General features: G+C 51.9%; 1 protein-coding gene across 4 annotated transcripts in view; it reads left to right on the forward strand.

Annotated features, from left to right (window-relative positions):
• Positions 1-23,639, forward strand: part of FHOD1 (formin homology 2 domain containing 1) — a 34,343-nt gene extending 10,704 nt beyond the window's left edge. The window contains exons 4-24 of one of the 4 annotated variants that reach the window (XM_035118442.2): positions 6,539-6,606; positions 6,963-7,068; positions 9,796-9,890; positions 10,602-10,713; positions 10,917-11,011; positions 11,133-11,276; positions 11,419-11,627; positions 12,113-12,223; positions 13,100-13,123; positions 13,779-13,832; positions 14,792-14,907; positions 15,050-16,029; positions 16,732-16,884; positions 17,102-17,284; positions 18,119-18,238; positions 18,940-19,101; positions 19,935-20,125; positions 20,884-21,076; positions 21,279-21,462; positions 22,266-22,442; positions 22,937-23,639. In XM_035118442.2, coding sequence (XP_034974333.2) covers positions 6,539-6,606; positions 6,963-7,068; positions 9,796-9,890; positions 10,602-10,713; positions 10,917-11,011; positions 11,133-11,276; positions 11,419-11,627; positions 12,113-12,223; positions 13,100-13,123; positions 13,779-13,832; positions 14,792-14,907; positions 15,050-16,029; positions 16,732-16,884; positions 17,102-17,284; positions 18,119-18,238; positions 18,940-19,101; positions 19,935-20,125; positions 20,884-21,076; positions 21,279-21,462; positions 22,266-22,442; positions 22,937-23,019 — 3,560 coding nt within the window. In that variant the 3' untranslated portion in view covers positions 23,020-23,639. The remainder of the gene's footprint in view (positions 1-6,538; positions 6,607-6,962; positions 7,069-9,795; positions 9,891-10,601; positions 10,714-10,916; positions 11,012-11,132; positions 11,277-11,418; positions 11,628-12,112; positions 12,224-13,099; positions 13,124-13,778; positions 13,833-14,791; positions 14,908-15,049; positions 16,030-16,731; positions 16,885-17,101; positions 17,285-18,118; positions 18,239-18,939; positions 19,102-19,934; positions 20,126-20,883; positions 21,077-21,278; positions 21,463-22,265; positions 22,443-22,936) is intronic. The other 3 variants (XM_035118444.2, XM_035118445.2, XM_035118446.2) reach the window with 3 other exon arrangements.
• The last annotated feature ends 993 nt before the right edge of the window (positions 23,640-24,632 follow it).

Consider the following 24,632-nt stretch of genomic DNA (forward strand, 5'->3'; position numbering starts at 1 on the left):
AGCAGAGCGCTGGAAAGCCAGAGGTTTATCTGGGAGGTACAGTTGGGTGACCACAGTGAGGGAGGATGCTGGTGGAAGGAAGTACTGAAGCACCCGCTTCTTCCCTGTGGCTTCTCTCATTATCCCAGTGTGGCCAGAAGAAGTCAAGCCTCAGAAGAGGAGGAAGGGGCTTGAATGGTGGTGCTTGACTAAGTCAGTGGAGAGGGTTCCTTCCTGCTTAATCTTTCATATAGCAAGGAATTCTAGGAACTTGGCCATTGTTAGAATAGTAGCTAGTTAGTATTTTCTGACTAGGATGGTTGCCGTCCCAACACACATGGGCGATAATGGTGATTGTAAGGAGTTCGCAGAAGACGCTGAATCTACACTGAAGGCAACAAGGGTTCGGCTTGGTAAACAGCCCTGCCCTTTGAGTTCCCAGGGCTCTGTTGCTGCCTGCTTGGGAAATGTGTACCCTTAAAGAGCGTCATTTGAAGGGGCCAAAACCATGGAATGTAGCTTGGAAGTCAGGCAAATAATGGAGTGTGAGAAAAGAGAGAAGTCCTTGGCCCGGCAGGAATCATAAAAAACACATGGCTTTCTGTTGCTTTTCCAGCCATAGTTTTGCAAATTAAAGTTCTACAGTCGCAACCCTACTTGGGTTCTTGCTTCACTCATGAAACATTCTGGGAAAGATTTGCCAGACGCAATCCTGAAGTGGAGCCAAAGTTCACAGCCTGCTCTTTGACCTTGTTGTTCCTGGCAGGCTAGTGTCCGAGGGGGGGATGTGCTTGCTGTTGTGGTGGACCAATGCACTCCATTATCTGAATGCTCCTCCACAGATATTTCTATGTACTGTTTCTTTGGGGTCACTTGCCTCTTTGTTATCCAACCCTTGCTTTCTTTCTTGTTAGAGAGTCTCTCTACATAGGGTCAGAAAGGTGCAGAGAAGTGTCGAATGCCAGTCCGTTTCCCTGGCGGGAGTGGGTTCTGTATGCATGGTTGCGTTCTCCTGCAGTGGGACTGTAGGTGCTGATTGATACCCCTGATGTTACTTAGGCAGAAAGAATCCAGTTGGTCTCACATAACTCTGCCCAGGAAAAGATAGACTCTAGTACAATATTTTCTGCCCCGCCTTTTCTTGAAACCTACAGGGAGGGGGACTCCACAGCCAGCTAGACAAATGTTTTCCATTGGTGAGAAAAGAAGTGATTCCCGGCTTTTAATTAAAATCTGCCTGCTTTATCGCGCTGGCTGAAATAACATGTACCGATACGGTACATGACCATTATCACTATGTATCGTGCTAGCTCTCAAACTTGACTTGATGAACGTTGGAAGATTCAGGACAGACATAATTAAGGATTTCTTCACATGGTTTGTGATTAAACAATGGAATTCACTTCCACAAGAGATAATGATGGCCACTAACTTGGATGATGTGAAAAGAGAAATAGACAATTTCATGCCTATGAAATAGACAATTTCATGTCCACTAGCCACAATGGCTGCGTTCTACCTCCACTGTTGGAGAAAGGATACTTCTTAATACCAGTTTATGGGAATCACCACAGGGGAGAGGTTTGTTGCATGCATGTCTTGCTTATGTAGATCCCATAGGCTTTTAGTGGGCCTCTTCTTTGAGAACATGATGTTGGGCCACTGGTCTGATCCAGCAACCTGTTCTCATCTATGTGGGGTGTTTGGGTTGCCATCACAAAGCTGACCACCTCCCCTACATATCACCAGTTGCTTTTGAAACTTCTTTCAGTTTACAAACCAGCTGACAATCTGGGGAGAATAAAGAGGCTGGTGTTCAGGAAAAGCAAATCTAAATCCCAGGCCCTTGCTTGGGTGTGGGGCAGCCAGGTACACTTGCCCCGGGCCTTGGAGAGCTAAGTTGGCCGTGTGACTATGCTAGTGACTGGCTGCTTTTTGGTTTGAGGTTACAACTTTATTCCAAAGGACTCCTGCCCCCAAGCCTCAGACAAGCTCTGCACAGGCCTGCTGAATTCCCCTTCAATGCACTGGGCTAGTTTCCTGGTTGTTGGATCCTGGCCATAGCCTGGTGCTCCTCCTTGCCCAGAAAGCAGAGAGTGATGGGGAAAGAGGACTAAGCAGGTGCCATCTGGGGACAAACTTGGCTCTCTGCTGCTATGTCTGTCCATGTGAATGTTTGGCCCTTCATTGCCAGGGGTGTTGGAAGAAGCACTCTGGGCAGCCTGGCAACATCTCCTGGGTTTTCTGCCTTCAATTATTAACAAGCACTTTTTAGTTCTTAAAAACTTGTTCAAATTTTCAACACGTGATGAAACCTTTTGGGTTATATCCAATTGCACCCCTTTCTTGTCCTCAGGCCAGGCAGTAAAAGGGACACCTCTCCTCCCTCTGGCACCAGGTCTGTGGGCTCTTTGTGTGGGGCTGGCCCTCTCCTAGATGCCTGCCCTGCCCCCCTGCCTCCCCATTCAGCTGATGATTCCTCAGTGTGGAAACAATTGTGCCCTCCTGCAGAGTGAAGTTTGCAAGGAATTCCAGGGAGGCTCCCACTGCTGCATTTAGGCTTGTTGCCCAGTTGGCTGTCTTCAGTCTCATTTTAAACCACAACAGCTCCAGAGTGCCATAACCTCATTCAGTTCAAGTTGAGCAAACTTTTAATTTTGGACATGTGGGGGGAAGGGCAGTGCTGCAGTGCTATTCCACCAGAGGTTGTCACACAGTGTGTGCCTTGAAATGCAGGAGCTGGGAACTTGTGAAGAATCCGTCCTGCTTCAGAGCCAGGCAGCCAAAATGCTCCTTTGAGAACTCCTGCTCCCCCTGTCTTGGCAGGGGAAGTGAACAGCCCGTGTGAACGCAGTGGATCCTTAGGCAGCTTACAGAAAGCACACAATAAGATCATTTTAAAATGAAAGAGAAACCCACTTACAACTTTTTAACCTGTGGCTCTTGAAGATGAGAAAATTTTGCAAGGGTTGGTAATTTGATAGGCCCCACATGCTTCCATTTGAAGGAGGAAAGCATGTGTAAAGGCATGTGAGAATAAGACTAGAATGCAACTAGTGCTTGGGAAGATACTTTTCACTGCTAGCCTGTTGGGTGAGTCTTTCACCATAACCATAACCATAACTATAACCATGCTTACGTGTGGGTTAGGGTCATGGCTGGCTGTATAAGAGGGGATCTCCTGGCGCATTTGCAAGCTTCCTTCCACCTGCAATATGCAGCTGTTAGGTGGAGGTGTCATATCTTTGCCGCAGACTCATAGCCTACCAGAGGCAAATTCCATTAACTTAGCTGCTGTCATTTTGCTGAAATGGGACTCTCTGACCTCTTGAGCAACAACATTCCCAAAAAGACAATTGGGACGGCTGCACAAGTGGCTCTTCCTCTCCTGCGCCTTCTGAGCTGTCCTCCCTCTTTCCTTCCTGTCTGCCTGATCCATGTCTGGCTCTTTTCCTCTGTCTGCACACGCTTTTTGGTTCACGTGCCCATTCCCAGCAGTGGCACTGCCATCGACATGCACATGTGCTCCCTTGCCAGGCCCTTGTGCACCAGGCTGCCAAGGCAGGAAGTGTTGGAGGTTTTGTCTTCATTCATAGAGGAAGTGGAGCTTCCGTTCTGCCTCCTCCTCATCTCCACCTTCGCAGGCTGCCACTGCTGTAGTAAAATCTACTCTTGCTCCTTTGCAGACTCCAGGGTGAGGTCCCTGTGCTTTGAGTGAAGTAAGAGTGACTTGGAAAGCAAGACGCTAAGAGCATGGTGCTCATCCTCCTAACCAGCCCCCTGGACCTGCTAAAACCCTGTCCTCAATCCCCACCCGAGGCAGCTGCCTTCACCACTGCCTGTCTGTCTCTGCACTCGCTTGCCTGCCTGTACTTACCGCATCCCTTTGCAAGCAAGCAGTGATTCCTATGAATGCTGCAACTTGATGGAGTGGGCAGGCAGCAAAATGGGGGTGCAGGTGGGCACCTTCACCTGCCTTACCATCCCACCTGCAGGGGGTGAGGACACCCTTACCACCTGTTCAGCAGTCACACCAAGAAGAAGAAGAAGTCCCGGATGGTACCAGCGGAGCAGGGCTGGTGATCTCTCTGCTATGCCATTCTCTGGGAGAGAATGCCTCAAGGGAGATATAGGCATTACCTGCAGAGGAGTAACGTTTAGCTGGGCAGTGCCCTTTAGCCACTGACACCTCTGCAGAGGAGAGTAATCCCTGAGAAACCAGTTTTGCTTCCTTCTCTACCTCTTCCATTTCCTGCAACTTGCTTAATCTCCATTTCCTGTTTCGGGCCCAGGGCTCAGCCAGGGGACAGTCTGTTGTTAACTCTCATTTCATTTTGGCTAGTCAGTGAGACTGGCTACCTTGACCTCTTGGTGCCTGAGGAAGGAGTTGCAAATCCATGTCTCAATGGAGCTTTGGTCTGTTCCAGAGAGAAAGAGGAGCTCCCCTCACTTGCTTGTTTATAGAGTGCAGGGCCCATGCTCTGGCTCTGGGCTGAGAGAGGAGAAGAAAGAGCAGCCTGGCCTGCCTTCCTCCCTCTCTCTTTTGTCAGAGGTCTCCGTCTGTGCATAGGAAGCTGTAAGAGATATTTATATAGTACTGCAGAAAACAGGAAGACTGCAAGCTCTGCGCCAGCCGGCCTTACTTGGGCTACAGCTGCTCTCTGGCGCTTGGCCCACAGAGGTGGCCTGAGGAGAATGGCCGCAGCTACTCTTCTGTTTCAGAATGGGGGCATTGGGAAGAAGAGGGGGCAGACAGAGCCGAAGGAGCAACCTTTGGCAGTGCCACTTTGCATGGGGAAAGAGCCATAGCTTTGTGGTAGAAGAGCATCGGCAACTCCTGCCCCTGTTGTCAGTGACACCACCTCTGCCTGGGAAGAGATCCTGGGCTGCAGGAAGGCCAATGAGAGGGAGGGCTGGCCAGAAGAGCTGATTCTTCCTGCTCCAAACCTGAGCCAATATTGGCTTCAGAAGACAGAAGCCCCACAGGGGTGGTTGCTTTCTGGGGAGGGGTAGAAGAGCAGCTGTTTGGCATGTTGTAGAAGGTTTAATCCCCACTAGCAGCATTTCTAGGTGAGGTTGGGAATGTCCTGTGCTTGAAACCCTTGAGAGCCATGGCTGGCAGTCAGTGTATGTATACTTTTTGAGCTAGAGGGACCAAGTGGTCTAATGACTCCATATAAGGCAGATGATGTGTTCTGTACCAATCCATAGGCATTGAGTGGTGCCCTTCATTCATTGTTATTATTTGCTTTATTATTATTTATTAGATCATCAAAAGATCTCGGGGTTGCTCGCAATATTCTCCACAATTGTGCTCCCAACACAACTGAATCACACCCCTTTGCCCTTTCCTGCTCTCCCTTTCCACTCAGCCTTCTGTGTCTGGTCTGACTTGAGTTGCAAGCCTGTGCAGTGCCCATGAGTTGTGGTGGGGGCTGCAGGAAGGACAAGAGAAAGCAGATCCTCCAGAGGCAGCTCTGGAAGCCCCACGGTTCTCAGGGGTTGCTGGGGGTGATGAGGCACCCCTTAGGGCCTCCCTCTGGGGCTGAGCCAGGCCACTTCAGATGGTCAGGAGGGACTGAATGGCTGGACACTCCCGGACAGAAGTAGGCGAACCTGACTAGATGGGCTTGCCCAGAAAAGAGGCCTTAAATAGAGGGAGAAATTGCAGGCTGCTTCTAAACATCCAGGGAGGTTCTGGCTCAGAGGGAGCATTGACAGTCTATTCTCTCAGCATCTGAAGTGATGCTTCTGTTGCTGGGCTGATTCGTGGGAGCCCTCTTGGGCAGCAAATGTGTGAGAGCCACGAGGCAGTGGTGCCAATGAAGGAGAGAGTAGCCTACATCCTGGCAGCTGCACCAGTTGCAATTTCTGAAAGTCTGGAAAGGCAGCCTGATGTAGGGCTCCTTACACTGGTTTGTCTTTGATGTTACTGGTATGAAAGTAGGAGAGGATTCACCCCCCCCCCTTTCTAGATAAGAAGGTGCATTCTATGAGGTTTAAAAGTTCTCCTTTTAGAAACTCCCTCTGTCTATATAGGAATAAAGTGCTCAGGTTCAGGTATGGCAGCCAGTCCCAAACCTTTGCCCTTTAGTGCTATAGCACAATGGAGAACTTTTTTAGGCATGGGGGGGGGAACAGAGGAGCTGCCCCTTTCCTTACCATAAATTGCATCAAAGTGCTCAAGTAGAGAAATGCTTTTGGGTGGGAAGCAGGTGCTTGTGGGGTTCTCTTCTTTGGGTGGGCTATTTGTTTCTGGTCAGCTGCAGCTACTGTGCTTATTCTGCCTTGCTTGGTTTTGCTTCTTCAAATAATGGCAAGTGACTTGCCCCAGGTCACCCAGGGCCTTGAACCCTGGTTGCCCAAGTCTTAGTCTGGCACTTTCACTGCTGTGCCACATCATTAGGTTGTTTTTGCATTCTTTCAAGCTAGCACTTCCAGGCATCCTGAAAGCAGCTGGTGAGGAGGGGTCTCCTCCTCCTGCTGATTCCTTTGGAGCTCTGAGATGGACCCAGGGGTGCCTGTTCCTTACGGACATAAATTTATTTTTTCCCTCCAGAGAAGCTCTACAGGTCGAAGGGCCCTGAACTGAGGCGCTCCCTCTTCTCACTGAAGCAGCTTTTCCAGGTAAGGCTCCTGCCAGGCCCTCCCTGTTCTGCCCCCAGCAGACCTGGCTTTGTTCGGGGGGGGGGGGTTGAGCCAGCCAGCCCAGCGCTCTGTGTGGACACCACCAGGCTCTGCTGCTGACTCTTCATTCCCCCTCCTCTTTGCTCCTTGGCCTCTTGCAATTTCTGCTCTCCTCTTGCGAGACAGGACTGTGCACAGACCTGTTCCCTATATGAGAAGGCAATAAGCAGGCAGCCTCCCCCCATGCAGGAGATTCTCCCAGACAGATTGTGGGCTGCAAGTGGAGGGGTGAGCATGCACGGTATGACCTTTTTCTGCGGATTGCAAACATTCCTCTCTCTGGATTTCTGCTGCAGGAGGATAAGGACCTTGTGCCTGAGTTTGTGAATTCAGAAGGGCTGACGTGTCTCATCACAGTGGGAGCTGAGGCTGACCAGAATTACCAGAACTACATCCTCAGGGGTAAGTGACCACCAGGCCAGCAGGAAGTGGAGAGAGTGTATGAGAGAGTGTATGAGAGAGAGAGAGAGAGAGAGAGAGAGAGAGAGAGAGAGAGAGAGAGAAAGAAAGAGAATCTGAGCCCCTAGAGTAGATAACGTTTGGGACCTCCCACCAAAGAGTCAAAGTCAGTGCAATTAAACTGACACCTCCAATTCCCAACTGAACATCCTGAGAAAGGATGTTGTTGTTGTTTAGTCGTTTAGTCGTGTCCGACTCTTCGTGACCCCATGGACCATAGCACACCAGGCACTCCTGTCTTGCACTGCCTCCCACAGTTTGGTCAAACTCATGTTCGTAGCTTCGAGAACACTGTCCAACCATCTTGTCCTCTGTCGTCCCCTTCTCCTAGTGCCCTCAATCTTTCCCAACATCAGGGTCTTTTCCAAGGATTCTTCTCTTCTCATGAGGTGGCCAAAGTATTGGAGCCTCAGCTTCACGATCTGTCCTTCCAGGGAGCACTCAGGGCTGATTTCCTTAAGAATGGATAGGTTTGATCTTCTAGCAGTCCATGGGACTCTCAAGAGTCTCCTCCAGCACCATAATTCAAAAGCATCAATTCTTCGACGATCAGCCTTCTTTATGGTCCAGCTCTCACTTCCATACATCACTACTGGGAAAACCATAGCTTTAACTATACGGACCTTTGTCGGCAAAGTGATGTCTCTGCTTTTTAAGATGCTGTCTAGGTTTGTCATTGCTTTTCTCCCAAGAAGCAGGCGTCTTTTAATTTCGTGACTGCTGTCACCATCTGCAGTGATCAAGGAGCCCAAGAAAGTAAAATCTCTCACTGCCTCCATTTCTTCCCCTTCTATTTGCCAGGAGGTGATGGGACCAGTGGCCATGATCCTGAGAAAGGATAGAGCACCCTAGAGATCTCTGGGAGGAGTCTTTTAAGTGGAGCTCTTTCCCAGTTTGCATCTGTACTGAAATTGTTTTAAATATGTTTTTTATTATTTTATCCCTTGCGGTTTGCCACCTGGGGCTCCTTGGGGAGGAAGGGTGGAGTATACATTTAATAAATAGACAGATGCTGTGGCTTCACCTTTTTGCAGTCTACATTTTCCCATGAACAATGTTGATCTGATGGATGCTGACAGTGAGGACTGTGTGTGACTCTTGTCTCTATCTGTCTCCCTCCCTCCCTGATGCTTAATGCAGTATGGGGAGCAGACCCAAAGCTGGTGTAGGCAGGCTTTGCAGGACTTATTTCTCCTGGTTGCTTTTAAGCATTCCTATATTTTCCTGCCTGAGCAAAATTTCAGTGGCCAGGTTTAGACTGCTGCTGAGGGATTTCAGCTAATATTTCCATTTTAGGGATAGTGGCTAGGTGAGAAGATTTGGAAGTTTTTTGTGGTTAGGTTTTTTTTAATGGTTTTGACCCATTTCTGAGCCTTCCAGATGTGGTGATAGCTCCATCTCACTGGCTACTCAGCTGGGGATGTGCAAGCGGACAAAATCCAGTGTGTAAAATTTTAGCCGCAATTCATGAGCCGTCGTGGAGAGACCACTTTTTCTTAATGACAGAGCTTTGGGCCCCAATTAAAGGAGATATTGGTCTCCATGATCATCTCTTTTTTCCTAGGACCATGGCACCAGTGGAGGGGGTCTATGGAAGGAGCTGAGGCCTTTTCTGTCTGCCCCCCTCCCTTTCTGATGCTATTTCCTCTGATGTCACTCATGTACAAGTACTGTTTGCCCTGCTGTAGGGAAGATGTGACTGTGTGTCTATTTCCCCAAATGGGGCAAGCAGCAGCTTGGGGAAGGCACCAGACTCCCCCCACATGGCTGGTTTTAAAAGCTTCATTTGGCCCTTAGTCTCAGGGGCTTGTGACTGGAAGGGAACTTTAGTAGACCTGGCAGCCTCTGTGGGTCCTGTTGACAAAGAGGACTCTTTTGGAAGCAGCCTAACTTTGCAGCTTGCACCTCAGGGTGGAAACAGCCTGCCCTGGTCTCAGCAGCCTTTTGTGCCAAGTCATTCCTGTCAGATGTGCAAATCAATCCATACTCCTGACAGCTAGCCTGCCCTACCCATCTGCCTTTTCTGGGCACTGCCATCTGCTGTGTGGCAATTCCTAGTAGTATTAGTAATAATATTATTACATTTATTTATATCCCACCTTTTTTTCTAAACTGGGACTCAAGGCAGCTTACACAAATTAAAATGGCACACATAACAAACAAGAAACTAAAAACATAAAAAGAGAATAGTTAAAAAGTAATTAAAATTCTTCAGAATAAAAACAAAAACAAATATTTTTAAAATACAGATAGTAAAAAAACAAAACAAAAAACAGCACAGCACTATTAAAAGCCCTTTCCTTAAAAGAACAGTCAGTTCCCAATCTTGGAATAAAACAGTCTTCTTCTGCCGGCAGAAGGACAACAAGCAGGGAGTCAGTCTAGCTATTGTAGGAAGGGAGTTTCAAAGTCTGGGAGCAGCCAGTGGGAAGGCCCTCCCCTCACATCACTACCTAGTGTCCCACTCCCCAATTTGATGTCTGCATTTGGGGGGGGGGGAGACAACACCCTGAAAGCCAAAGAGTCAGACTTGGATGGAGGGAGCAGAGGGGGGTTGCTGCTGAGTGGCAGGCGTCGTGGGGAAGCTTCACTGCAAGCAAATGAGCAAAGCACATCAGTTGCCCATGGCCAGCTGGCATCCTCACAGTGCTCTTTGCTCCTTCCTTCCAGCTCTCAGCCAGATCGTGCTCTTTGTGGATGGGATGATGGGGGTGATAAACCACAACGAGACGGTACAGTGGCTCTACACACTGTGCGGGAGCTTGGTGAGTATGTGGCTGCCGCAGAGGGAAAGATCCCCTTGTGAGCGCATCAGAAGAGCCCTGAAGCTGAAGCTGGATCAGCTCAGTGGCCCACCTAGTCCAGCATCCTGTTCTTACCGTGGCCAACCAGATGCCCCAATGGGAAGCCCACAAGCAGCAACTGGTATTCAGAGACAGTGGAGGAAGAACATAGCAATTGTGGCCACAAATTTGTCTATTCCTCCTTTAAAGCCATCCAAGCTGGTAGCTATCACTGCCTCCTGGTAGAGGGAGTTTGGTAGTTTAATTGTGCCCTCTGTGAATAAGTACTTTCTTTTATCTGTTCTGAATCTTCCAGCATTCAGCTTTGTTGGATGTGCACAAATTCCAGTGTTACGAGAAAGGGAGGTGGGGTGGGCTTTGAAAAGGGAAGGATGTGTGATGTCCTCCTGACTGCGGCCTAGTTTCCAGCTCCTTCCATCCAGCTTTTCTCACCTACCTCACTCCACAGGAGAGAGTCATGGGCTCAGTGGCAGAGGAACCAATCCCCAGTGGTTTCTCAAGGCAAGACAGGAAAGTTTCCTACCTGAAACACTGGAGGGCTCTGGCTAACAGTGCAGGGGAGGCCAGGCTGATTGAACAGGATGCTGGACTAGATGGGCCACTAGCCTGATTCTGAAGGCTTTTCTTATGAGTCGACCCACTATAAAGCAACTTCTGCTGTCCCTCTGCTAGTACCGCCTGGTGGTGAAGACGGCTCTGAAGCTGCTGCTGGTCTTTGTGGAGTTCACGGAATCCAATGCCCAGCTGCTTGTCCAGGCAGTCATAGCAGCAGAGCAGGTCAGAGGTGAGTGTGCCATACAGCTGCCCAGGGAAGAGAGAGAGAGAGAGAGAGAGATGGGCCTGATCCCATTAGCCTCCAGATTGGGAAGAGCAGTCACTAAATCACAGCAGGCAGCCCCTTGCTGGGCAAGGTCAGTGATGAGGAGAAAGAAGGTTCTTTTCCTTAGCTTGTGTGGTCAACCACATGGCTTACTCATTGCCTTGCAGGTGGTTTTCCGTGGTCTCCCATTGTGGCAATCCTGGAGCAGAAGAATGGAGCTGACACGGAGCTTCAGGTGTTCGCCATGACACTCATCAACAAGGTGAATATTGCCCAGGTGGGGAGGGAAGCAGCAGGTGCCAGGCTGTTCGGCTGGACTGGGTTGAGCCAGGCTGAGCACCTTTCCTGCCCTGACTGTGGTGCCCTGTGTTGGTGTTGTGCAGACTCTGGCTGCCCTCCCTGACCAGGATTCCTTCTATGATGTGACAGACTGCTTGGAGCAGCAGGGCATGGAAAGCATCATCCAGCAGCACATGACCCACAAGGCGACCGACCTGGACTTGAAGCAGCAGCTGGCTATCTACGAGGTGACGCATCTTTCCCCCTTGGTGGGAGGGAGCTGGATATAAAGAGAAGGCCTCTAGAAAAAACAGGCAACTTCCCCACTACACACTCAGCACCTGGCAGCCTGCCCTTCCAGGCCCCCCTGAGCTTCTGTCTTCCTTGCAGAATGCCCTCAAGTACGAAGATGGTGTGGAAGAGCCGCCCCCTGGCACACGCAAGGAGCGGAGGAAAGGGGAGGAGGGCCGGAAGGGGCAGCGGCGCTCCCTGGGCTACATCCTGGCCCAGGAGGATGGCCCAGGGGCTCGACCTGCAGAGAACTTCCAGCCCAGTCCTGCAGAGGCTCCCAGCCTGGACAGGGAGAGCAGCCAAGACCGGTGAGTCGTTGGCCAAGGCCAGGCATCCCCAAACTTCGGCCCTCCAGATGTTTTGGACTACAATTCCCATCTTCCCCAAGCACTGGTCCTGTTAGCTGGGGATCATGGGAGTTGTAGGCCAAAACATCTGGAGGGCCGCAGTTTGGGGATGCCTGGCCAAGGCAGTTTCTGCTTGTGGCTTTTGGTCTGCACGGAACTGGTGGGAAAGAAGCTGAGCCAAGAAGGTCGAAAAGGCCCAGCCCAAAAAGTGGGGCAGTTGGTGGAAGTTGGCAGGAGGCAAAGGGAGGCTGGAAGAGGAGCGTGTGGGTCCTCCAGAGGCCACCTTTGCCTGCCTGTGGTGATCTCGCCTCAGAACCCCTCACTCGGTCCAGGATGCCCTGTTCCAGGGAGCTGCCTCTGAACGACTAGAAAGCCTTGATGGGCCCCCTTTGGAGCCCTGCGTGCTCACAGCCCTCCTCCTGCTCTTCCCCCTCTCCCTATTCCAGGCCCGCCTTCAAGAGCATGTACAGCAGCGCATCCAGTGTCCAGCTTTCCACGCCGTCTGTTCCTGTGGAAGGAGAGCAGAGTGGCAGCCTGGGCGAGAGGAGCATTTTCAAGTAGGTCTCTCTGGCCAAAGGGGACACAAGATCCCTGCTCAGAGCTGCCAGAAGGACTAAGCTTAGCATGTAGGGCTGGGGGGGGGGCAGGTGGGGAGATGTGAGAGATGTTGACCTTACAGGGGAGATTCAGGAGCCCTCTGGAAGCTCCAGGAGAGGTGGGCTTGACACTCCCCATTCTCTTCTTCCCTGGCCAGAAGTTCTGAGGAGGCAGCTGTGGCAAGGAGGTGTCCGGTTAGCAATGGTGGATGGGGAGGAGGTGGCAGCCCCTGCTGTCTAGTAAGGCAGCTCCCCTTCCAAAGGGGCTTTTTTCCTGTCCTGCAGGGTAGGGTGGGGTGCAGTGTGGCAGTGAGAAATGCAGCAGGAGCCTCAGAAGAGGAGGGGGCCTCTGGTGGTGGTTGAAAGAATCTGGAGGCTCTGTTGCAATTCACCCAAAGTGAATGGAGTTCATAATTAAATGCTTGCCCCCCCCTTTCTAAGGTGGTGCAACCTTGAGATGGGCTTCTGTAACCCCACATCATGGAGGGCCCTGCTGTAGATGGGGGGCTGCAGGGGGATCCCCCCTGTAAATGATGCTGAACCCCAGTGCCGAAGGAAGGCAGGAGAGTTCAGAGCACAGGCAGATTGGAGGGTGGCAGGCTTTTTCTGTGGGTGGGGGATAAGGGCCTGCTGGGCTGGGAGAGGCAGTCATCCTTGTTGCACAAGTTGGACATTGAACCAAGCTGTCCTGGAGAGTCCCTTTTCTCACTTCTGTCCTCTTATTGTGCCCTCACCTCCTTCTGCTCCTGGCCCAGCCCACCACCCCTCTTCTTTTTCTTCTTCTGCCACCTCCTTCTCTCGCGTGCTCTCCTGCTTAAACTCCCTTTCCTTTTCCAGACTTCACGAAACTGCCCCTGCTTGGTAAGTGATGCCACAGATGTATCTTGTGTGTGTGTGTTGTGTTGTGTGTGTGTGTGTGTGTGTGATGCTCTTGGCCCTGTGGTTTCCTTTCCTCTGCTGTTCATAGCTTTGAATTATTGAAGGAGGGATCTGTTTGCAGGCTTGGGGCTTCTGGCATGTGGTTTGGGCTCCTCTGCCTTTGTGCTTCTCCAGCGACTTCTAGGTCTGGACCCTGCTGGATTGCCTTTGACACAACAGAAGAGGGGAGTATGTTGGGGCGAAGGGCCAAAGGTCTCAGCTGAGCTGAGGCACCAGCAAAGAGGGGACACGATCCTGAACCAATTTACAGAGTCAAGAGTGTGGCAACAGCCCCGTGTTGTGCTTCTGAACAGCTGCAGTGTTTCCACTTGTGGTTGTTGTGTCTGGCATCTGCTTGGGGCTCCAGGAGCAGACTTCTGAGGCCTCAGTGACCTTGGTGCATGTGTGAGCAGCCCTTTGGTCCAGACTTGGAGCACCAAAATGAGTGGCTGCAGGGAAGTGAGGTGGGATTTCAGCTGGTCAGGAGGAGTGAGTGCACCCCCAGATTGCTTTGGAGCTGGTGTAGCCTTGGCAGAGCTTGTGGGCATGCAGAGTGTGGTTCCTGTGCCCAGTGGTGCTAACTGACTTTTTCTCCCAGGCAAGAGGAAAGCCCCTCAGTATGTGGGGACAAGCCTATTCTGAGGCGCTTTGAGTAAGTACAGAGAACATGTGTGTTTCATCAGGCTTAGGCTGGTGCCGGAGGTCTCGCTTTAGTTACAGGCCCAGGAATTTGTTGATCCTTGTTGAGTTCCTCAGGCAAAGAATCCTCCTGAATCTCTGCAGTGACCTCAAAAGTGCCTGGTGGATGGAAGCCAATACTCTTGGGCAGCTTTGGCCCCCTGCCACTGATGGAAGGCCCTTCCTGGCCCTCTGGAGGCAGCTCATCCAGCAAGCTGCATTTGGGCCTCTTCTAGACCCACCATCCCAGCTGTCATGTTTCATCGTACAGGGCAGCATTGATGGCAAGACCACCCAGTAGCCAACCCAGGTTACCTAGCAGAGGAGGTGAAGCTGAGAAGCAGCAGCGACTTTCCAAGGGACCCCCAGTGAATTACAGGGCTGAGTGAGGTTTGAGCTGCTGTATGCTACCCACCCACACTCTCTTCCACCTGCTGGTCTTCTGGTGCCCACAGGAGAGGGCAGGGAGCAGGACCTGGGGCTGGCTGAGGTGCCATGCTTTCTTGTTTACATTGACATCCCTTTCCCACCCCATAGACTGCTGGTTTCTGTATGAGAAGGGGCCCTGGGCCAGATGGAGTGTGGCTGTCCTGGAGCAGTCCTGTGTTGAGGAAAACTGCAGGAGCTTGGGGAGAGAAGGCTGGAGGAGGGTCTGTGCAGTTGCCTTTGCTGCTGCTATTGAGGATCTCAGCCTGTACCTCTTTAAACAGCCATCGAGAGAGCTTTGGGCCTCAGAGGAACCACCACTGATGGGTGTCAGCATTTGTGCCAAGTGCTGGACCTCCTGTGTGTTGCAGCGTCTGATAGATTGGCTCTACCAGTCTCTGGGGAGGGACAGCTGTTGGGTGGGATGAGTCTCATCCTGCTTGCTGTGTGGTGATGGAGCATTGCCTCCCCGGTGCTGAATGATGTGGCATTTTGCTTCTCTTGTAGAGCACGCTTCCTGGAAAATCTTGCTGCCTCCCAGAAAGAGAAGTTGGTTGCAATCTCCAAGGGGCGAGCCGAGGTCCTTGCTGAAGCTACTCCGAGCACTGAGCAACTCTCCCCAGGTAAGGCAGCAGAAGAGCCAGCAGTGTTGGGGACAGCCCGTGCTTTGGCCAAAGGCTTGTTGCTGAGGCTTCTCCTTTTCTGTCAACTGCCTAGCCTGTCTCCTTTCCTAGTTAAACCTTAACTCTTCCTCTGTGCCCTTAGGGAGGTGGAGCGAAGGACAGGAGAGAAGCGGCGATGGAACAGAGCTCAGCTCTGCGTTGGCCTTGGCTGGCTTTGAAGGTGAAGAAGGCAGGGAGAGCCTGCCAGGTGAGGGGCCCTCCAGCAGCAGCCCTGGGCTGGGTCCCAATTGCACCCCAAGCCCAGAAAGCCCAGTTCCACTGTGTGATGGAGAAGATACCCACAGCCACCCTGCGCCTGGAAAGAAGCTCAACCTCGACACACTTTTCTCCAATAACAGCCCTGCAAGGCTGGAAGGAGTGATTCTTGCCCCAGCAGAAGAGTTCCAGGCAGACAGCCGGAGTGAAGAAGGCAGCCCACAAGGCAATGGAAAACAGGGCAGCCCCTCTGACCTGCGGGCCCGGCCATTGCGGGCTCAGTTCAGCCTTGAGGCGGAAGCCAGCCTGCAGAGTCTGGAGAGGACTTTCATGACTCCCTACAGGAAGGGAGCGGAGGTGATGCGAGGGCCCCTGGAGCTCAGCCCCAAGCACCTGAAGATCCGAGATTTGGACTTCTCTGACCTGGGTGAGGAGGAAGACTTTGATATCCTAGAAACAGAGACTGTGCCTGACCATGTGGTTGTGGCTGCCACTGGGGCTCCACCCCCTCCACCCCTCCCTCCCAGCTGCCCTCCACCTCCACCAGGCTGTGCCTTTCCCCCTCCCCCTCCTCCACCCCCACCAGGCTGTGCCTTTCTCCCACCGCCTCCACCCCTACCAGGCTGTCCTCCTCCAGGCTTGCTGGGCTCCTCCAGGGAGGATGCCCACTCCCCAGCAAAGAAGAAGAAAACAATTAAGCTCTTCTGGAGGGAGCTAAAGAACATGGACAGCTCTGCCAGGCGGGGAGGAAGAGGAGACCCCTTTGGGCCAGCCACTCTGTGGGCATCTCTGGAGAAGGTGGAGGTCGACACGACCAAGATGGAGCATCTCTTCGAGTCCAAGACGAAGGAGGTGCTGAGCTCGAAGGTAGGTTGGAGCTCCTTAGTGTCAGCTACAGGAGGGAGGAGGACTCTCTCCTGAGCTTGGGGCTGTGGAGTTCTTGCAGGAGGCTTTGCCCATGCTTTCTAGTGGGGTTGTGGAATAAGTGCGCCAGAGGCTCAAAGCAGAGGAGCCCAAGGAGCTGCCTTGCCCTGAATCTGACCCTTGGCCTAGTCTGACAGCAGCTTCCCTAGGGCTCTAGAAGCTCCCTTGGCCTGCTCTCTGGAGATGTCAAGAACTGATCCAGAGACTTTGGGCTCTGCCCTTGAGCTTCTCTCTGACTTCCAGTCTCCTCTATTCAGTGCTGCTCTTCCTTATCACTGCTTCTTCAACCCTCTTGCCTTCAAGGACTTCTAGCCCATGTGATTTCTTCTTCCATCTTGAATGTGTCTGGAGCAAGCTGCGCTGTCAGAGCCTAGCCAGCAGAGCCCCAGGCAGAGACTGTTCTTGTCAGTCAAAGAAAAGAAGCTTTGTCCTTTGCAGGCAGAGACCAGCCACTATCTTCCTCTGGGGTCCTCTGCCTGTCCTGCTCAGTCGTGATACTTGCAAGTTGACATTGGGTCCAGGCCTCACCTGCCAGTTTACACTACCTCGCAGGAGAGTTGTGGGGCTGAAAGAGGAGAACCTCCAAAGATGGGGTGATGGTGTGACAGACAAAAACATCAACCCTTCCTTTCTTTCACTCCCAAGAAAGTTGTTGATGGGAAGAAGCTAATTGTGGTCTTGGATCCCAAGAGGAGCAATGCCATCAACATCGGCTTGACAGCGCTGCCTCCCGTACACATCATCAAGACGGCGATTGTCAACTTCGATGAATTTGCAATTAACAAGGAAGGGATTGAGGTGAGAATTCTGTGTCTCCTGAGAACCCTTGACCATAAAAAACCCTTCTGGACTACAACTTGCATCAGCCCCAGCTTCATTCGCTCATGATGGCTGGGAGGAATGGGACTTGTGGTCCAGAACATCTGCATGGCACCCGGTTTGGGAAAGCTGCCATGAAGGGCCAGGTGGAGTCATTGTGTCCTGACCCAACACCCTCTTCCCTCTTCTTTTGCAGAAAATCTTGACGATGGTTCCAACCGAGGAGGAGAAGCAGAAGATCCAGGAAGCACAGATGGCCAATCCCGACGTGCCTCTGGGTTCAGCTGAGCAGTTCCTCCTCGCTCTCTCCTCCATCACTGAGCTCACTGCCCGGCTTCAGCTGTGGGCTTTCAAGCTGGACTATGAGGCCATGGAGCAGGTACACCCCTGCTCAGGATACTGCAGAACCTCTGAAATTGGGGTTGGCGCAGGTGGATCCCCCCCCCCCCAGTGCTCTAGCCAGTCCTCCCCGTAAATTTGGCTGGACCTTCTTGCTGAGCTTAAAGGCAAGGGGGCCATCACAGGTGAACCAGCCTGCAAGGGAACTGGCTGGCTTGGCGAGAGTGGCTGCTGTGGTTGGTCTGGCCACATGGCAAATGGTTCCAGGTGTCGCTCAGCTGCCCTTTGCTTCCTCCTGCTGCTGAATCCATCCATTGCTTTTTGGTCCTAAGCAAGAACCTGCGTATCTGGGCCAGCAATTTCCTCGCTCCCTCCAATTTCGGGGGCAAACAGTGTTAGTATCTCTTACTCACAAGTAGGACCCTGGCAGAGACACATGCCTGACTGGCATGTTCCCTCCCTCCTGGTCGATCGTTCAGGAGCTTCAAAAGCTTTCTCCAGCCCAAACATCACAGTGACTGATGCCAACTGACATCAGCACACTTACAGATCCGCAGAGTTTGTGCAATTGCCTAACAGACCTCAGCAACTTAGTATTTGGCTAATCTATTATATTTACATATAAACACACACGGAGCACTGCAACATGGCTCCCTCTCACTCTGGCATCAGGCAGCAAAGAGAATGAACAAAGGACCATAGTCCCACTTCAGGAAACACAGTAACACAAACATCCTGTTTCTGTCACGTCCCACTCTGTGGAATGGAAAACATATACAGTCATGTGATAGACAATAATCCCATGACAGCAGACACGGGGAATGAATCTCCAACAAACAGGTCCTCACAGCTTGTCTTCTGTGTTCCTGTGCAGGAAATTGCAGAGCCGCTTTTTGATCTGAAACTTGGGATGCAGCAACTGGCCAAAAACAAAACCTTCAAGTGTATTCTTTCCACTCTCCTGGCCATGGGCAACTTTCTGAATGGATCCCAGGTGAGGCACGAAATGAGGGCGAGGGCAGGGGATCAGCTCAGGAGCCACCACCAAGCAGCTTTGAGCATATGCTGAGCACCGTTTCCTTCAGCAGGTGATCAGGCATCTGGGATTGGAGCCTGAGTTTTTTTGTTCACAGGGCCCGCCCAGATTTTTTTCTTGCCCAGCTGTGGCATTGGACCCTCTTAATGTCCACTGTGCTCACAGGAAGCTGCCTTCTGTCAGGTCAGGCACTTTGCCTGCATCACCCTGGAGTCCACTCTGGTAGTGACTCTCAGACAGAGCCAGGTCATTCTCCTCAGTTGTACCCAGACCCTTTTCCAAACTGCAGGCATTGGGAGCCTCCACCTGCCAGTAGGCGTGCTGTGGGGGTAGGTGGTCCTGCACTTGGAAGCTGGGGCTTCAGTGTCACACACAAGGCCTGTTGGCTGGCAGCTCTTGCCATCCCCATTGCGTGTGCATCTGTGTCATATGTCAAGCACAAAGGCCTGTCTCAGGGCACATTGTGCAGGGAAGGTGGGAGGTAGAGCAGACTTTTAGGGCTGGTAGTGGTGATGGCACCTTCCTTTGGTGCAAGTAGCAGCTGCCAGGTGTCTGTCATGCTGCTGCAAAGAGAGCAGGTGAGGAGAGCCCTCTTCCTGGGCTCTACTTCTTTCTCAAACCTGGTGCATCATCTTAAATTTCAATTTTTGGGGTTTCAGAGCCAAGGGTTTGAGCTGAGCTACCTGGCCAAGGTGTCAGAGGTGAAGGACACAGTGCACCGACAGACCCTGCTCCACCACCTGTGCCACTTCGTGGTGGAGAAGTTCTCGGACACGACGGACCTCTACTCGGAGATCGCCGCTCTCACTCGCTCAGCCAAGGTCAGGGCTGTGTGGTTGGGGGGCTTTTTCTCTCCTGCTTCCGGGAGGATTTGCTCTGACTGCCACATCCTGGGCCCAAACTCCTGTGTGCAGAATTGATTTGTGTTTGATTTATTCGATTCTAGTGGGAACATGTTAAATAACGCACGATATCGTTTCAATAGCAATTATTAAACCACAGACCAAAACCCAGATTGAGTAAGAAGGATGTTGACAAGCTGAAACGTGTGCACAGGATGGCAACCAAGACGATAAAGGGTCAGGAAACCAAGCTTTATATATATGAGGAATGGTTGAGGGAGCTTGGTATGTTTAGCCTGGAGAAGAGAAGACACAGAGGTGGTAGGATAGCTGTCTTCAAATATCTGAAGGGCTGTCACATGGAAGATGGAGCAAGCTTGTTTTCTCCTCCTCCAAGGCGTAGGACCCAAACCAATGGATTCAAAGGACAAGGAGATTCTGACTAAGCATTTGGAAAAACTTTCTGAAAGCAAGAGCTGCTTACTAGTGGAACAGACTTCCTTGGATGGTGGTGGGCCCTCCTTCACTGGAGCTTTTTTTAACAGAGGTTGGATTTCCATCTGTTAGGGAGGCTTTAACCGATTCCTGCATTGCAGGGAGTTGGACTTCGATGACCATTGGGATCCCTTCCAAAACTATCAATTTTATGATTCTATGAACCCTTTAACAACATCATGATTAAAGCTGCCCATATTAAAATGTTTTTACCTGCTGCCAAAAGGATAGTGCATTTGGCACCATGAGGAGCATTCTACAGAGAGAAAGGGGGCTGTTGGCAAGAATTGCAAAGAGGCCTTGATATTTCTCTATAGGTGGACTTTGATGCGCTGGCAGAAAGCCTCCTGCAGCTGGAGCGACGGTGCAGAGTGTCCTGGGAGAGCCTGAAGGCCATCACAAAGCATGACACCAAGCCAGCCCTGAAGAGCAAATTGATGGACTTCCTTCACTCCAGCACCCAGAAAATCGTCATCCTCAAGGTGGTACATCGACGCGTGTTAAACAGGTCTGTGTTAAACAGGGGAGAGGTCTTAGGGCAGGGATGTCCAACAGGTCAATCGTGATCTACTGGTAGATCCCCGCAATGTTTTGGTAGATTGTGGTCGATCTCTGGCTCTGTTATTTCCTCTGTGTCAGTAAATCTGACTCTTGCCCCACCCCCTCATCCCGCCCTCCATTGTTGTTTGAACTCAGGAAGGAGGGAAGACAGAGCTCCCTCCGTGTGGCTTTTTTCATCCATAGCGATGTTTTTGTGAGTGACTTAACTCAAATTTCCTTGCCTTCCTCCCCCCCCCACAAAACGGAACTCCCCTCCCAAAAAAGCCTGCACCTTAACCCCCCTAAAAGGGGGCTTTCTTCCTCCCAAAAAAAGCTCAACAACAACTTTGAGCTGAATCCCTAAAAAAACCGGGGGTAGATCACTGCCAGATTTTAATTCTAAAAGTAGATTGCAGTCTCTTGGGAGTTGGCCACCCCTTTAGGGCATCTGGCTTCCCACCATCTGGCCCTGGGTGGCCATTATGAGGGCAGAGTGCTGGCTAGCTGGGCGTCTCTTCTGTTCTTGTGGCCTTTCTGGAGGTATCGTTTTAGAGGTGTCCTTTTACTGATTACTCTGTTGATGTGGCTTGATGTTCGGTTTGTTGCTCTTGCTCAGAGAAGAGCAAGTGAGTAACAAAGGTTATAAATAAATGAATGCCCTGAGCAGGAAGGAGGGAGAAGATGGTGGTGCCAGTCAGTTTCCTGCAGTTCAGCCTCTGCCTGCAGGTTCCGCTCCTTTCTGCTGTACTTGGGCTATGACCTACGCTTGGCACAGGAGGCAAAGGTCACAGAGTTCTGCCGGACCCTGCGGGAGTTTGCCCTGGAGTACCGCACCTGCCGGGAGCGAGTTCTGCAGCAGCAGAAGAAACGAGCAGTGTATCGCGAAAGGAACAAGACCCGTGGCAGGATGATCACCGAGGCAAGTTCTTTCCGCCCCACCTCTAACCCTTGCCTCACCTGTCCAATGGAAACTTCCAGCAGGTGGAGAGGCTTCCTAAGCCCTCTTGTGTCCTTGCAAGAGCAGCTCCTGTGACAGCATCTGCATTGTTGCCTCCCTAGCTGGCAGCGGGTGGTGTACCCCCCTGCCCTTCCTCATTGCAGCGTTCTTTCTCTCATTGTAGATGGAGAGGTTTGCTACCATCAGCAAGCCCGAAGACAGTCCGGCCCCCGCTGTGCTCTCGTCCAGTCCCGAACAGAAGGACGAAGCTGGTCACAAAAGCATGGCCACAGTGCTTATGTCCACTCCAGAACCATCTGGCCGCCGCTCCCGAGCCAGCAGAGGTAGGGAGATGTCTCTGTCTCCAGGTAGGGTCAGTCTCCTTTCCCACCCTCATTCAGCTTCTTGGCTACTCCAGCGCCCGTCTTGCTGGGGGTCTCCCCAAGCCACCAGCTTCCTAGCCGCTGCCTGGCCTTTACAGCTTTGTGTTCTCGCTTACAATGGTGGCTTGATAATTACAGTTGTTGCTGGAGTGGTTAAGAAACTGGATCCTGACACAACGGATGGGCAGTTCCCAGGTCCAGGCACTGGGTTGTGTCCCAGCTCTGAATGAGGTTGTGGGGCTGGTGCATTGTTTGAGGGTGCTCTGAGATCCATCACCATCACTAAAGGCCTGGGTGAGCGCAGTGGATCAGAGTACCCAGGCCCAACTTTGCCAGGGGTGCCAACTATTACCATTCCTGTACAGGGATAGCCTTGCCCTTTGCAGCCTCATGATCAGACTACTTTAATGTGGGGCTACCCTTGTGCCTGATCCAGAAGCTGCAACTGGTGCAAAATGCAGCCGCTTTGGGTGCTTAGCGGGAGAACCAGCTTTACACATATGACCCCAATGCAGAAAGATCAGCACTGGCTGCCTTTTGGCTACTGAACCCAAGTACAAAGGTTTGTTATTTACACTTAAAACCCTAAAGAACATGGGGGCAGGTTCCCTACCAGGCGGAAACCCCCAGTGCAGGCCAGGCTGCTCTTTCAAGGAGCCCCTGCTGGTCAGCCTGCAGCTGGCAGGCTATCTTTTGGTGACCATGCAAGTCTTTCTGTGATCAGGTCCAAAGTGGGAGGGAGCCTGCCTCTCGGGAGCTGGTTTTCACGGCAGCCTCCTCTCTTCTAGGTTTTGGGAAGATCAGCCCCCCCAGTGTGACCCCCCCTGAGGACGATGCCTCTGGCTCTCCCGAGGATGCCTCTGAAGAGATCATGGACCGCCTGGTGAAGTCTGTCACCCAGAGCACTCCTCCCCGGCCGGGTGCAGGGAAGGAGCGCAAGCGCTCACGTGGGAACCGGAAATCCCGTAAGCACAGAGCTTCTTTTATCGCCCCTTCACAGAAAGCGGCCATGTGTCTGTGTGTGTATGTGTTTTTATTTGTGTGTGAGAGCACGCTTGGCACTCCATGCCAGGCAACCCAAATCCAAGACCAGCAGAGAAGAGTGGTATTGCTTGTGCCAATTGGCCAAGGGGGCATCATTTATGAATTCAAACTTTGTTCCCGTTTCTTTCCCCCTTTTGCATCATTTCCTCTGGTTTTTGGCCAATCAAGGGGCAGGAGTGAGAGCCATGAAAGGACTGTCCCACATTCCACTATTTCTTCATTTGTTTCTCATTTGTTTTCTTACATTTATATCCCCCCTTTGCACCCAGGGTGCTCTGGTGGTGCCAGCTTTGGCCTTGCTTTGGGACTGGGAGCTCCTGCCCCATAGCTGTTGGGATGGGGGAATCCTAGGCTGCCTGTGTTAGACTGTCCCTGCTTACCTGGACTTCCTTGACCCCTTTGTGCTTCTTCTCAGTGAGGCGCACCCTGAAGAACGGCCTCAGCGACGAACTTGTCCAGGCTCTGGGCCTGGCGCAGGCAGCTGGAGTAGCTGTGTGATGGCGAAGAGGGCCCATGGCCTTGGAGGAGCTTCTGAGGTGGAGCAGACTGCCCATCGGCTGGAGGAAACTGGGGCTGGCCACTGCTTGTGTGTCCAGCAGAGCCCTGTGATACCTGCACAGTTCTACGGGGGAGATGCTCATCACCAGATTTGCCTCGAGTAGAACCTTGCCAGCGTGTTTAGCTTTTGTCACTCCCTGAAGCAAAGCCCCCTCACCTTCCCCTGACTGTGGTGCGACTGGGGGGGAGCAGTGCTGGCCATGCTGTGCAAAGACTTTCTCAAAGCGTGGGGGAGGGACTCCACCTGCCTAGAAAAGTATTATATTTGTGTGTGTGTGTGTGTGTGTGTGTGTTGTGTTGTGTTTAGACTGTTTCCGTCCAGTTCCTGGTTGAGGGGCATGGCTCAGGAACGAGAGAGTTGGCTACCTGGCTGCTGGGAGCCAGCTGGCTCCAAATCAATTCGCCTCTCTCTCTCCTGAGACTTCTTCCACTTAGCAGGTCAAATAGTCCACAGCCCTTCTGCAAGCCCATCCGCTCCTGACTGTGAGATGGAGCCACCTCTCTGGGCAACCCTGAGCTAAATGAGCCTTGAGACAGCCTCTTCCTGACCTCCCCCCCCCCCCAAAAAAAAGACAGGCTCTGCTGGCCTGTGGCTTGTCTGCAGTGGAGTCGCTTGCATCCCCTGGGAGTTGTCAAACTCCCAGCAGTCCCACCCGGAGGGTCTGTTCTGGGCAGCCGGTGAGCGGAGGGGACATTTGGGCACCTCACACTGCCGTCCAGGTACAACCCTGAAAAAGGGTTTTAAAAGCTGGCAGCCAGCTTCCCGGTTGCATAGAGCTCCTAATCAGTGGTTGGTTGGTGTTCAACTGAATAATGAGAAATAAAAGCTGTTACAATTCAGGCTGATGGCAAAGTTTCTTTCTTTGTAATATTTCTGTGCTGGTATACAGAGGCCGTTTCACAGCAGTTTACACCAGGCATGACCAACAGGTAGATCGTGATCTACCAGTAGATCACTGGACGTCTGCGGTAGATAGATCACTGATAGATCATTGGCTCCCCCCAAAGAAGTTGAACAACTGCGGCTCCCCTGAAAAAAAGCTCAACATTTTACCTCCTCCCTGAAAAAAACTCAACAACTTTGACCCGAACCCCCCCCCCCATGGGCTTTCCTTCTTCCTAAAAAAACAGCTCAACAACTTTGACCCGACCCCCAAAAAGGGGGTAGATAACTGCCAGTTTTTAACTCTGTGAGTAGATCGCAGTCTCTTGGGAGTTGGCCATCCCTGGTTTACACCCAAAAGGCAAAAATATTTCCTTCATTAGCTAGGCATTATTGTTTCTGAAAGCTTTCCTTATAATGATGCCTTTGGAAACATGGTGGGAAGTCGAAGGTCCCCTTTGGAAGGAAGCCCCAGAGCATGGGGGGGTCTTACAGCAAAGTGTTGGAGGAGGTGGCATTTCCAGAGCGCTTTAGTGAAGTCTAAGAAAAGGGTCCACAGGAACAGAAGCCACCTGCTCTTCCTAGGGCTGCCTGCAGGTGGCAACAAAGCCCCAGAGCTGACTGCTTGGGGTGACAATGTCCTGCCAGATTGCTGCCACATTTGGCTTGA

This window comes from Zootoca vivipara, chromosome 6 (genome assembly GCF_963506605.1).
Source record: "Zootoca vivipara chromosome 6, rZooViv1.1, whole genome shotgun sequence".
In the NCBI taxonomy this organism is placed as follows: domain Eukaryota; kingdom Metazoa; phylum Chordata; class Lepidosauria; order Squamata; family Lacertidae; genus Zootoca; species Zootoca vivipara.